The following is a 12,613-nucleotide window of genomic DNA, read 5'->3' as shown; positions in this document are numbered from 1 at the left end:
AGACAAATATGAACACACATACACACATATACACACATGTATGGCTCCAACTTTTAAAATATTTTAAAAATAATTACATATATATTTTAAAAATATTACCAGTGGTTACCTAGAGATAGTGGGGCAATGTTGGAATTTTTTTTACTCTGTTTTGTATTTTCTGCATTTCCCAGATTTTCTACCATGAGAAAAGATCTTGTTTTCTGGGAGTCTCTACTTAGTCATTTTCACTATATCTTATTTTCACAATTTCTGCCCTTTCTTCATTTCTAATCCCAAATAAACATGAATAGCTCCAACAGCGCTGGCCCCGAGGCAGGGCTAAGGGAAGACAGCTACCTGCGTAAATGTTTTTACCAATATTTTCTAAACCAGGAACTTCCCAATAAAGTATGCTGTTGTGTCACATGAGAAAAGCCACTGGCAATGTCTTACTTGAGATTCAGTCATTTTATCTGGCCTAACAACAAAGACATTTACCAAGAAGAAAAGAAGTAACTTTTTCTATTTATTGAAATAAATAACCAAGAGTAAAGATTTTAAAACATATTTTAAAATATTAACCTTAAAAATTAAAATATAGTGAAACTGTAAAATAAGTATACAATTAAAAAAGCACATTAATTGAGCATCCTCAAAACTATATAAATATTGGATATTTATAAAATTATTTAGAGACAAAACATCTATTCTATGAATAAAGTTTGAAATTTGCTTATAATTTTCAAACTAAAGAAACAAATAGGAAATAACAGCTCTGGCCAATTTATAACTGTCCAAAGAGAAAGATTCTGTGTTATTTCTTGCTTGTCTTTTCTAATACCCATTCAATCACCTAGGAGGAGAAAAAATGTGATTATTGTTTGTTTCTACTGAAAACACAAGGGATAGCAAAAGATAAAGTTCAAACAGTATCATAGAAATTTGAAATTAGAAGTAGCGCGTCAAAATCTTAAAACACATTTTATCTGAAAAGCACATTTTATTTTCTAACTGAAGAAAAGAAAACTGAAGGTAGATTTCGACTGCAGAGTACAGGAATTGTCCTCACTGAACACAATAAAGATTCTGCTCTATTTTTTCACCTTTTTAAAAAAACGTTTTCAAAGGGTCACTGGAAAGAAATTAAACCAAACTCTGAAAACAACTAATCAAAATGGATTAATTTTTCCAGCTCTTTGGATTTAAAAATATTTTTCTTTCTTAACATCATTTCTAGAAACTCTTTTGTTAGTAGAGCAACCTATTAAATACTCCAAAATGCTCTGTTTGCATTAGTCTACTATTAAGTATTTTAAGGAGAATTCTTACAGCATATATAACAGCATCGTAGCTACCCTAAAGTAAAATAGCAATTTAATTGAATGTAGTTTCTTGGGAATAAGCTATTTACCTGTACAGCATTGTTGTTTGCTGTTTTCTTCATTTCTTCAAATAAACCCCTTGAAGTTTTAAGATCCTAAATATAACAAAATAGAGCATTTCATGATTTGTACATTAAATTACAGAGAACAAGTCATTATTAATCAAATAAACTTGAGATTATCCTAAAACATTGTACAAGTATCAGTGGGACTCAGGAAATATTACACACAAAAAAAAAAATCAAAGTAAAAGATTATAATTAGCTCTACCCTGAAGTATCAAGATACTTTAACATCTGTAACAACAGGAAAATACATATAAATATATATAAGTGTACTATATATATATATAAAGTATATATATATATATAAATCTATGTCATTCTAACCTCATATTCGCAGCAGTACTGACCAAATCTAAGCTTCATCTTTGACTATGAGTATCCACTAATGCTTTGGTACTCAGGAAATGAATATACAGCATTTGTATTTATTTTTTAGATAAAATCTCTTTTTTCTCTTCTTTTCGTTTAATTCATTCCAGAAAAAAGAGGGAATGACTCTTTGTTGACAGGAAAGGAAACTGAAATCTCTTGACTTTAAAAAAATAGGATTATATCAGATTACAAAGTAAAAAAAAAAAATGTATTAAAAAAAAAAACAAAAAAAACAGCAGTCCTCTGCTGTACCTCTAAGTTATGCTTCCCAGAAGACAGACGGCCACTTTCAGTTCTTTTAGCTGTTTCTCTTATTTATACCTTCAGGTTTCTGAATAATATGCTTATGCTGCTACTTTTTGATTTAGGAATTAGAGGCAATGAACACTGTTATGGGTTCAGGTAGTGGGTTCAGGTCTGAATCCTGCCAGCCCCTCCCCTTCCTCTCAATAACTGTTGGGCCACATTTTTTATTAATAAATAGTGTGTTTGCATTATTATACCTCCGTAAATACAGTTCAGTCTTGAGCTAAGTATGTATTATAATTATCCTCTCGTGTAGCATTTTGTCTATCCTGTAGTTAAATTACATTTGCTTAGTTTGCCATGTGTGTAATTCTAGGTACCCCCCCACCCCCGCCAAATGCTGCAATAGACTGATTCAACGTACAAACAGCAAAGTTGTTTCAAATACTCAAATACACTGGATAATCTCTCAGTTAAGGTTTTATAAAAATCTGATTTTTATTCTTATTCTTATTTTTTCACCTGGCAATCGTTCTCCCAAAATCTGCTCTGATTTCGTCTAACTGCTCCTTAGGTCAGCTCTTGGTTTTCGACTCAGTCCCTTCTTCTGCTAAACTTCATCCTCTTTGCAGATGCTTTGAAGCACCTTCTGCTCCCCTATGTTCATCTGTTGAGTTCCTCAAAGTCCATATATCAGTGAAAGCATATATTTGTCTTCCTCTGACTGACTTATTTCACTTAGCATAATACCCTCTAGTTCCAACCACGTTGTTGCAAATGGCAAGATTTCATTCCTTTTCATTGTCTAGTAGTATTCCATTGGATATACACACCCCATCTTCTTTACCCATTCATCAGTCAATGGACATTTGGGTTCTTTACATAATTTAGCTACTGTTGATGGTGCTGCTATAAACATTGGGGTACATGTGCCCCTTCAAATCAGCATTTTTGTATCCTTTGGATAAATTCCTAGTAGTGCAACTGCTGGGATGTAGAGTAGTTCTATTTTTAGTTTTTTGAGGAACCTCCCATTTTCTTATCCTGTTTCCTGATTTTATCATTTGATTCTAATTTCTGGTAAATTTCTTCATCTCAACTGTTCAGCCTTTCTGTTGGATTGATTTTATCACATTTTTAATTTCAAGAAGCTTTCATGTTCTATACAGTTTCTGGAAACAGCATCCTGTTCTAGTTTTACGGATGCAATTATCTTCTCTCTGAGAGAATTTTAGTTTTTATGAAGTTTTCTACAGCTTTCTGCTCCTTAAGAGTTCCCTTCATTCCTTTACATTTTGGTATCTCTTTACTGGAAAACCCTCAAAAGTCTGCTAATCCTTGGAGGCCCAATCATATTTAAAAATGAGATATAAAATTATATTGGAAGCTCTGTCTGGAGGCGTTACAAAGTAGGGTTATTAGGAGGCCAGCTGGTTTTTTCCTTGTGGCCTTTAAATCTTTTGTCTCCAGAGACTACTGTCTGCACTGTCACAGAGCTGGGGGGGGAGAGTACATGCAGTGGACCGTGAAGTTACCCTTGTGGCAGAAGGACCTGTAGCGCAAGGTTCCCTAGTTCCCTTTGTAGATCTTTATTCAATCCCCTTATCTTCCGCCTGGCACCACACTCCTTTCTTCCATGATACTCGGTGTCTTCAAACCTTGAGCACCTCGGAGACCTGTTACATGAAGTGGTTTGTTCCTCACTGGTGCTCCGCGGGGCGCGGGCTTCTCCATGATACCATGCTTCTGTGGGCTCTGTCTTGTTCAACAACGTACTAACCATACTTCTACACTTGTTTTCTCTCTTTGTTTCTTTGTTTTTGTACTTTAATACCATCTTTCTTGAGAGATTTTAAAAAGAAGGCGAATTAAATGCACATGGTCAATCTGTAGTTTTAACCAGGAACTCACGCACAACTCTGATTTGAGTCCGAAACTCTAAAAACTGGAGATAATCCAACAGCATCCAAGTTTTACAGAAGCATCATCTGCATGGCTGATCTGTCCAATGTCTTACAACTAGCTGATAGTGGATCCAAAATTAGGAACAGGGTGTTCTGACACTCATCCCAGTTGCCTTTTTCACTCTATACTAAAATTACTAATTAAACATGTTTTAAAGCTTTAAAGTCAAAGACTTGTTAGGGAGATACTGAGGATACCAGTTAAAATGTAGTTTTCTATATATGAAGACAAAACTCAATATAAAATATTTTGGCTGCAATTTTTTTTTCTCTTTTTTTTTTTTAAAGAGAGAGAGGAGAGGGGCAGAGGGAGAGAGACAGGGTCCTAAGTAGGCTCCAAGCTCAGTGTGCAGCCCAACATGAGGCTCGATCCCACAACCATGAGATCATGACCTGAGCCAAAATCAAGAGTTGGACGCTCAATGGACTGAGCCACCCAGGCACCCACTGGCTCCAGTTTTTCTATCTCCACTAAAGAAAAAAAAAAAAAAAAAAAAAATCTGGTAACAAGTTATAAGCTAAAATGTACTTTGTCAAATAGGAATATCAGGACCTCAATTTTGCTGTTATGAAAGAAGACACTGTACCTTCAGATAGAACTTGGAGATCTCAAAGAGACGTTGGCTGCATGCAGTGAAACATCCATGAGCTTCAGTAATGCTGTGTTTCTTCAGGGTTTCCGTAACTACCTCTTTCAGTATCTTGAATAGAACATAACATATGACTAATATTTCTTGGAAAAGGTACAAATGTATTGCTTCTTTAGATTTGTGTGAATTACACACCCATGTAACTCTGTGAAAGATAAGTTTATCAAGACAAAACAACTGAGGAAAAAAAAGAGGTCTGGAATATTTATATGGTCACACATATCATAAGATATCTGTCAGGAATAAATGACTGGAGTATATTAAGAGGAATTCATATCATGAATTCTCAAACAAAATCTGAGTGTAAAGGCTACGTACAGTAGAGATGTACATAAGTGTATGTATTTTTTATTATGGAACATTTCAAACACTGAAAAGTAGAACATTTTATAATGAATCCTTATTTCAATATATCAGTTTCAATAAGGATCAATTTGTGGCTAATTTCATTTACATCTCTGCCCACTTATCCATTATCTTTCTTATGTTGGATTATTTTAAAGTACATTACAGATACCATGTTATTCCATTCATAAAATTTTTAGACATACATTTTAAATGAACTAAGTACAGGAATTTCTTCCCATGTAGAACTAAGAGACAGGAAAGAAATCTTTACCCGTGTGTGTTTCTGTGATCTTGATTCCTTAATTTGCCTTGATGTTTTTGATCCATGCACACTTTTTTGACCAGAACTGGCTTTTGTAGTGACTTTTGAAGTTTCATTGCTAAGAACTGGAACAGATGGACAGGTCACAGATAATGATCGCTCTGCTCGTGGTTTTCTGGACGTCACTGCATGATGATGAGGATTAGTGCTGCCACTTGTCTGAGAAAGAAGAGAATCTGAACTTTCAGACTTCACAAGTCTATTGTGGAGAAATATATCAAAAACACAAATGAAGTGAATCAACAATGAGGCCCATTTTCTGTCCTAAATGTGACAACTATATCCACTGAAACATAAACCTAAGAAAAGCAAACAAGATTTCTTGCTGCTACTGCCTTAAGTAATTGACAACTATACAGTTGCTCTCTTAGTTCTTCAAATGAGTGACTAAAACATACAAAGCAAGGAACAAACGAGAATTTCAGCTAGGAGGAAAAGCAACGAGGAGTATGCTGTTGCCAGCCCTGTCAATTTACAACTTCTCACCTCAATCAGCTCTGGAACTCCAGGTGGTGATATTTGTAAATTTAATAATCAGCATAAGTACTTATGCTTTTCTATAAAGATAATTTTGACTAAGAAACCATAACCGATACTTATTGTACCCATGCAATTACCTGGGCAAAATAAGTGTTAAATACAAATGAAACTAAAGTTGGATCATGGTTCCATCTCTCTAAAATGTTTAAATTTCCTTTTACAAGATAGGGTCTCATATCCTTCAATTCTGCTAACCCACAGACCACAGTGTTCTTTCTTTTCCAGAACATATATCTTATTATTAGTCTCAAGTCAGAATAAAAAACATTCCTACAAAATACAGTATAGGAAATGTTAACAGATTTGCTTTTTAGGTTTATCATGTATAAAAAGTACCATGAATTTATAAAGTCCTCATAAAAATAATTTAGTTATTACATGGGCATCTGAGTGGCTCAGTTGGTTAAGCATCTGACTTCAGTTCAGGTCATGATCTCAAGGTTCGTGGGTTCCAGCCCCACATCGTATTCTGTGCTGACAGCTCAGAGCCTGGAGCCTGCTTCAGATTTTGTGTGTGTGTCTCTCTCTCTCTGCCCCTCCCCCTCTCATGCTCTGTCTCTCTCAAAAATAAATAACATTAGAAAAATTTTTTTAATTAAAAAATGATAATTTGGTTATTCCATATCAGGGAAATAGTATTCTAATATTTCTAACTGCTCCAAAAAAAAAAAAAAAAGATCTGAAAGTCTCACTTTAACATATTTCCTAATTTTTGAAAGATTTACATACATACGATAAAAATTTAAAGCTTGCTGTAGATGCCAAAGACCTAAATTTGACAAAGGTACTAAAGATCTACGAATCCAACAGAATTCAGAGTGTTTACGAAAACTTCTGTTCCAGTATTTGGACATTTTCCTTAGCTAGCAAAAAAAGGGTCTGGAAAAGTTTCTTATAATATTATGTAGTGTTTTAAGCTATATTTTACGTGAAACAATGGAAGTCCCTGTTGAAGGGGCCGGGGCAGGCAGAAAGCAGTGGGAGGAGGCAGGCAGACAGTAGGAAAGCTGCCATCCCCAAACCCCCTCTTCCACAAAGCAGTTCTGCTGCTTCTGGGTAAGCTCGCGAGTGTTGCATGGCTTGACCACTTTACAGTCCATCATGCTAACAGACTGTATATTAGCATAGAAAGCAAGAAATTCCAAGTCAAGTCTTTTTATAACTTACAAGTGTAAATACAACTGCTCACGATGAAACAAAATTCCTGATATGAAGGAATATTAATCTAAGATCTATGCAGAAAGCTACTTAAAAATAGGAAGGACTAATATGGCTCAGTCAGTTGAGCATCCAACTCTTCGGTTCAGGTCATGACCCTGGAGCTGCGGGATGGAGCTGAGCCCTGTGTCTGGCTCCACACTGAGTATGGAACTTGCTTGGGGTTCTCTCTCTCTCTCTCTCTCTCTCTCTCTCTCTCTCTCCCTCTGCCCGCTTCCCCGCTCACACTCTTGCTCTCTGTCAAAAAAATTTTTTAAAAATAAAAGTCAAATAAATAAATAAATAAAAGAGTACTCTAGGCACTAACACTTTCTGTCAAGAGACTATTTTTATGTACTTAACATATCACCTTTTGGGGGGATAAAGGCAATTTAGATCTTTTGATCTCCTTTTCAATCGAGACACTTCAGTTCGGAGCTCACGCTGTGGAGCTTCTCCGTCAGGGACGCTTCCAGGCTCTGACAAGACTGCAGGTGATGGAAGAGGGCTCAACACCGTGGGCACCGGAAAACCCTCTCTGGTGCAGGTGGTCTGGGTTTCATAACGAATAAGACGAGACTGAAGTTCAGAAAATCCCCCGTCTCTTTCTAGTGCTTTTCGGTCATCCAAGCAATATCTGAACAAGAGAAAGACCATTAAAATCACAGTCTGCAGGACGGCAACGGCCTTCCCCTGCCAATTAGGAAACGGCGGAACATTTACTTGAAAACCTCTTACTTTAAATTCCTAATAATTGTTGAGCAAACGGCTGACTTCCCTCACGAGTTCAGTTTTTTCTAGTCTGCTAGATGACGTGGCAGAAGATTAAAAATTCTGAAGTACGATCTGATTCCTCTTTGACTATTTCTGGGCAACAGATTAAGCTAATCCTCTGGCTTATTTTCAAAATAATAGAGTTGCTGTCTTAATACTCTTTAAATCTCTACCAACCTCTGATTCCTCAGTATGTTTGATATGTAACAACACGAGATGCTGACTTTTGTTAGAAAGGGCAAGTTTATTTTCAACACAAAGATGAAAAGGGTATAAAGGTATTCTAACTGGCTCACCAAACACAGCTCAGAACACTTAAAATTTCTTTGAAACTCACTTCCCCCCTTTACTGCTGATTGACAGATTTTTCTTCAAACAACTTCAACTGTCCCCGTGCATCTGGTTTCTAGCCAAATCTGATTCAAGGAATCAATGAGAAGTTAGCTCAGTGAATGCTTCTGGACATAAAGAAATTACATGTTGTTAAGTACAACAAATAAGCATATCAGGAAAATCACCTATGAGGTATGCGGCCTTGGAATACTCTTTCTTCCCTTTCTCCCCTGCTACAGCTGCATCAGGGAAACACAAATGGCTTCACATACATGATGGGTGGACCATAAAAATTAAAACCTTTCTTTACAATCTGTCCTCTTGGCTTATAAAATTCTAAGACGTTCCCTAACATCAGAACTTTGGGTCCATAAGCTTTTAGTTCAACCCCCAGGGAGTATATCATTACCCTAACATCTGATTGCCTGCCAGAGGCTTTAAGGACTTTTTCTATCCCTTGTGACACTTTCATATTTGATTTTGAAGAGCCGGACTCCCTGGATTTATTTAAATCTGGCTCCACCACTGATTAGCTGTTTGGACTTGGCCAGATTGCTTAACTTTTATCTATGCTTCTGCTGCCTCATTTGCAAAATGAGATTGACACCAGTCATCTCCAAGAGCCACTGTGAGGATTCCTTGAACAGGAACATGTAAGCACTCAGAATCAGTGCCTAGAACATGCAAGCAAAGCAGTGAATAAATGTAGGCTGCTCTTGCTCTTATCATCGTCATCGTCATCATCATCATCAGCAGCAGCAGCAGGTTTACTTTCTACCACAGCAAACCTTACAGTGTGCTGATAATATGCAGCCTCGCCAGGATTTCAGACCCCGGTTGGTGAGTTCAGAACCTGACTTTAACCAATTTAGTGTAGTAGCTTATGTAAGTTGGAAGAATCATCACGCCCAGGGATCGGTCAATCCATGGCTGACCGTTAAAATCACCAGAAGAGCTTTTACGAGATAGATACCAGATCTACATGCCCAGGTTTCTGATTTAACTGGTCTGGGGTGAAACCCAGTCATGCGCGTTTTTTCAAAAGCCATCCAGGTGACTGTAAGGCATAGCTAGGACCGAAAATCTCTGATCTAACCCAGTAGTTTGCTTTCACAGGGGAGAACACTGAGCTCCCAAGTCAGAATGTGAAGTTGGGGGCCCAACGGGTCTCTCGGTTCTGTAACATCTTTCTTCAGTCTCTTGTTTAATAAAACACATTTCATTAAAAATCAGCAGTAACCCTAACGATCACTGGTGAGTCCTATTTCTATTCTGGGCAACCGACAGAATCTAGAACAAAATTAAGAACCATGAGTGTTAAGAAAGGTTGTAGGCAAGAGGTAATGTAATGCCTGATGAGCCCAGAGAAAATTTTTGAGAAAAAAGATACAAATGAATATTTTTTTCTACTCTGAGATTTTAATTCTAACATGCAGATATTTTCCTTCCAGTTTTAACATCTCTTGATCACAGCTGTTCATAAAGTCATTCCTTCAACTGAATTATGTGTACTGTGCCTGTGGACTGTGCCATTTAAAATGTCTTCAAATGATTATACAATGATCCGGTACTGAAACAAAAAGTACTTTGTAAATAAGAAAGGAACAGAAACAGAATAGCAGGGTGCACATTTGATATTAGTGAAGTGAATATTCAGAGTTGGATGAATGACTTACACTTCTAATATTTTCTTGCAAAACCATAACCAAATGCTTTTATGCATCCAAAGAAAGAAAAATACCTCCAAGAAGACGAGGCTATTTTTGTTTGGTAACTACATAACAGGCAAGGTACTGCCTGGCACACACCAAGCAATGTCAATGAAGGCAGGAGAAACTGCCAGATCTCTTGGGGTAGATGAAAGAAATCTGAAAGCAACAGGAGGCTGGTGTGGCCAACTGTCACAGTTTGACAGCAGAGTTTAATTTGTTGTTAAAGAAAACAGTGCATCTTACAATCAGTGGTACCTAACACTCCAGGATAAAATAGGTGTAAAAGCAGACAAATGAGCCAACAGAGGATATATTTCATTTTGCCTTAAGAAAACACTGATTTGTACTTGAACAGTTTATATGTATTTTTTCCAAATATTCCTTATGTCTGGGTATAGAAGAGCTCAAGGAGTCTAAAAGTTTATAGCAACATGAGAAAGAGAGAACTCTCCTTTCAGCTTCATGTTTATGTTAAAATTCCACTGGAATTTTGTTCCAAGCAGATACATTACCCATGTTGAACATAATAGGCCCCCCACACTATATACCCAAATCTTCTGGATTCATTGTGCCCACCTCCTACAACTTCATTAGTGTGATCTCCATGTCCTCAGATTAAGGACCACAAATGTAAAGGAAACTGAGTCACAGAAAAGATTTGTTTGTTTATGGGGGTGGGTAGCTCCCTATTGCTCGTTTTAAAGTCCTCAACTTCTTACTTCAACTGTTTTTCCACACGCAGACAAAAGTGCAATGTTATTGCATGTAACAGCATGTTGTTTTTGTAGTATTGCTTTCCCTACATACACCAGCTTTTTAATCCATTGTACTGCCATACCCCTAGGCTGTTTCCAATCTGGGGCCATTACGGATAAAACTGCTCTGTACCATCTTGTTCAAGTCTTCCTGTGGAGTTGTGATTTCTCTCTCTTGGGAAAATGCCTAGTGTTGGAACTGCTGAGCCATAGGATCTGAGTATGTTTAGTTTTATAACGAACCTGCCAGATCCTTCTCTGGAGTAGATCCATCATTTCATACCCCCACCAGCAATGTATGACAGTTCTGATTGTTCCATATACTTGTCAATATTCATCAGTCTTCTTTAATGTTAGCCACTTTGGTGGCTGCACAGAATTTTATTTTATGGATATACTATAATGTATTGAACCAAGCCCCTACAGTTAGACATTTCCAATGTTTCTTGTTTTAAGTAACCTTGTGGAAAATACCCTTGCATAACAACTTTCAGTGTACATCACTTTTTTTTTCATTAGGCTAAATGAATTAACCTGATGTTATAAACATTTGCGTGGGTTTTGCTAAATTACTGAGCAGCCCTCCACACAGGGTGTAACAATTACACTTCTAGAAGCCGGCTTACTCCTTCCTGTTCCTTAACTACTACCGGGACTTTGTAAGTGAAAAGCACCCTCCCCGTTGTTTCTATTTACATTAAGGATGTAAATTTAAAAGCAAATAAAAAAAGAGTTGATAAAAACAATTTGCCATGTGTATCAGTCATTTGTATTTCCTCTTTGATAAACACATAGCTCAAGATTTTGCCAGCTTTTCCACAGGGGCATTTATTTTATTTTCTCACTGGTTTGAAAGCATTCTGTAACCACAAAAGAAAATACCTTCTCATTTATGTTCAACAATATTTTTCTCAGTTTAATCCTTACTTTAAGGATTTCTTTTGTTTCTGTTGATTACTGACGCCACTGTTTTAAAATTCGGAGACATCATTCTTTTCTTTTTTAGAACAATGAATAAAAAAGTCTTCCCTGTATTTAGGACAGATGTTCCCCTACATTTTATGCTAGTTCTTTCCTTTCACAATTTTTCACTTTTAATTCTAAATACATCTGGATTTATTTTGATATTTGGTGTGAATTAAGAATCATTTTAAATTAATTTATTTTTATTTGTGTATTTAATCATGTTCTCACTATTATCTACTGAATATTTCACTTTTTGCTCTCTGATTTGAAATTCTTCCTCTATTAGATCAAAGTCCAATGTGTACTTGCTTTTTTCCTTGGACTTCCTATTTAGGTCTAGCTTTATAATAAAATTTTCTGGTTATATGATAAAATGTATTTCATTCTTTAAATAAAAGGGAGGAGGCTTACCAGATAAATTAAAGAATTATTTCATCCAAAGGTTCAAGGTTAAGAATTATATTAAATATTTACATGTATTCCTGAAGAACTGATGCCTTTAGAATATGGAATCTGTGTATAGGGAAACAAGGATGTTTCCCCTAAGTAATCAACGTTGCTTTTAGGTCCCCTAATATAGAGTATTTGCAATTTTTTCCATTCTATATGTCTTGCAAAAATACTTCTAATATTTATGGTTTTATTTGCTATTTTGAATGAGATCTTTTTTTGGAGTGTTTAAAATGGGAAATGGTTGGTTGAGAGTAAACTAGACTTGTAAATGTTTCATCACTGGCCACTTTTCAAATTCTGTCACTTCTAATAATTTTTCAGGTCTCTTCTCTGTCAAACAAAAAACAAAAACAAAAACTTCTTATGGACTCCTTTTCAATACATACAACTTCTTTAACCTTTCTTGTTTTCCTTATTTTAATTGATCGGCCCAAACAATGGTTAAAACAGAAACATTCAGAACAATGGTTGACAGAGGAAAAAAAAAAAAAACCAGTGAGGGCAGTATCTTTTTCTGGCACCTGACTTTAATGGGGAGTTTAATTTTGATGC

The 12,613-nt window shown here is 36.1% G+C and overlaps 1 protein-coding gene across 2 annotated transcripts in view; it reads right to left on the bottom strand.

Moving 5' to 3' along the window:
• Nucleotides 1–12,613, bottom strand: part of MTBP (MDM2 binding protein) — an 84,028-nt gene continuing 71,415 nt past the window's right edge. The window contains exons 18-22 of one of the 2 annotated variants that reach the window (XM_060611229.2): nucleotides 7,439–7,705; nucleotides 5,281–5,530; nucleotides 4,599–4,712; nucleotides 1,394–1,459; nucleotides 1–835 (exon numbers count right to left, since the gene is read on the bottom strand). In XM_060611229.2, the coding sequence (XP_060467212.1) occupies nucleotides 797–835; nucleotides 1,394–1,459; nucleotides 4,599–4,712; nucleotides 5,281–5,530; nucleotides 7,439–7,705 (736 nt within the window). In that variant the 3' untranslated portion in view covers nucleotides 1–796. The remainder of the gene's footprint in view (nucleotides 836–1,393; nucleotides 1,460–4,598; nucleotides 4,713–5,280; nucleotides 5,531–7,438; nucleotides 7,706–12,613) is intronic. The other variant, XM_060611230.2, reaches the window with a different exon arrangement.

This window comes from Panthera onca, chromosome F2, assembly GCF_046562875.1.
Source record: "Panthera onca isolate mPanOnc1 chromosome F2, mPanOnc1 haplotype 2, whole genome shotgun sequence".
In the NCBI taxonomy this organism is placed as follows: domain Eukaryota; kingdom Metazoa; phylum Chordata; class Mammalia; order Carnivora; family Felidae; genus Panthera; species Panthera onca.
Note: the sequence above shows the minus strand (reverse complement) of the source record. Positions and strands in the feature narration are given on the sequence as shown.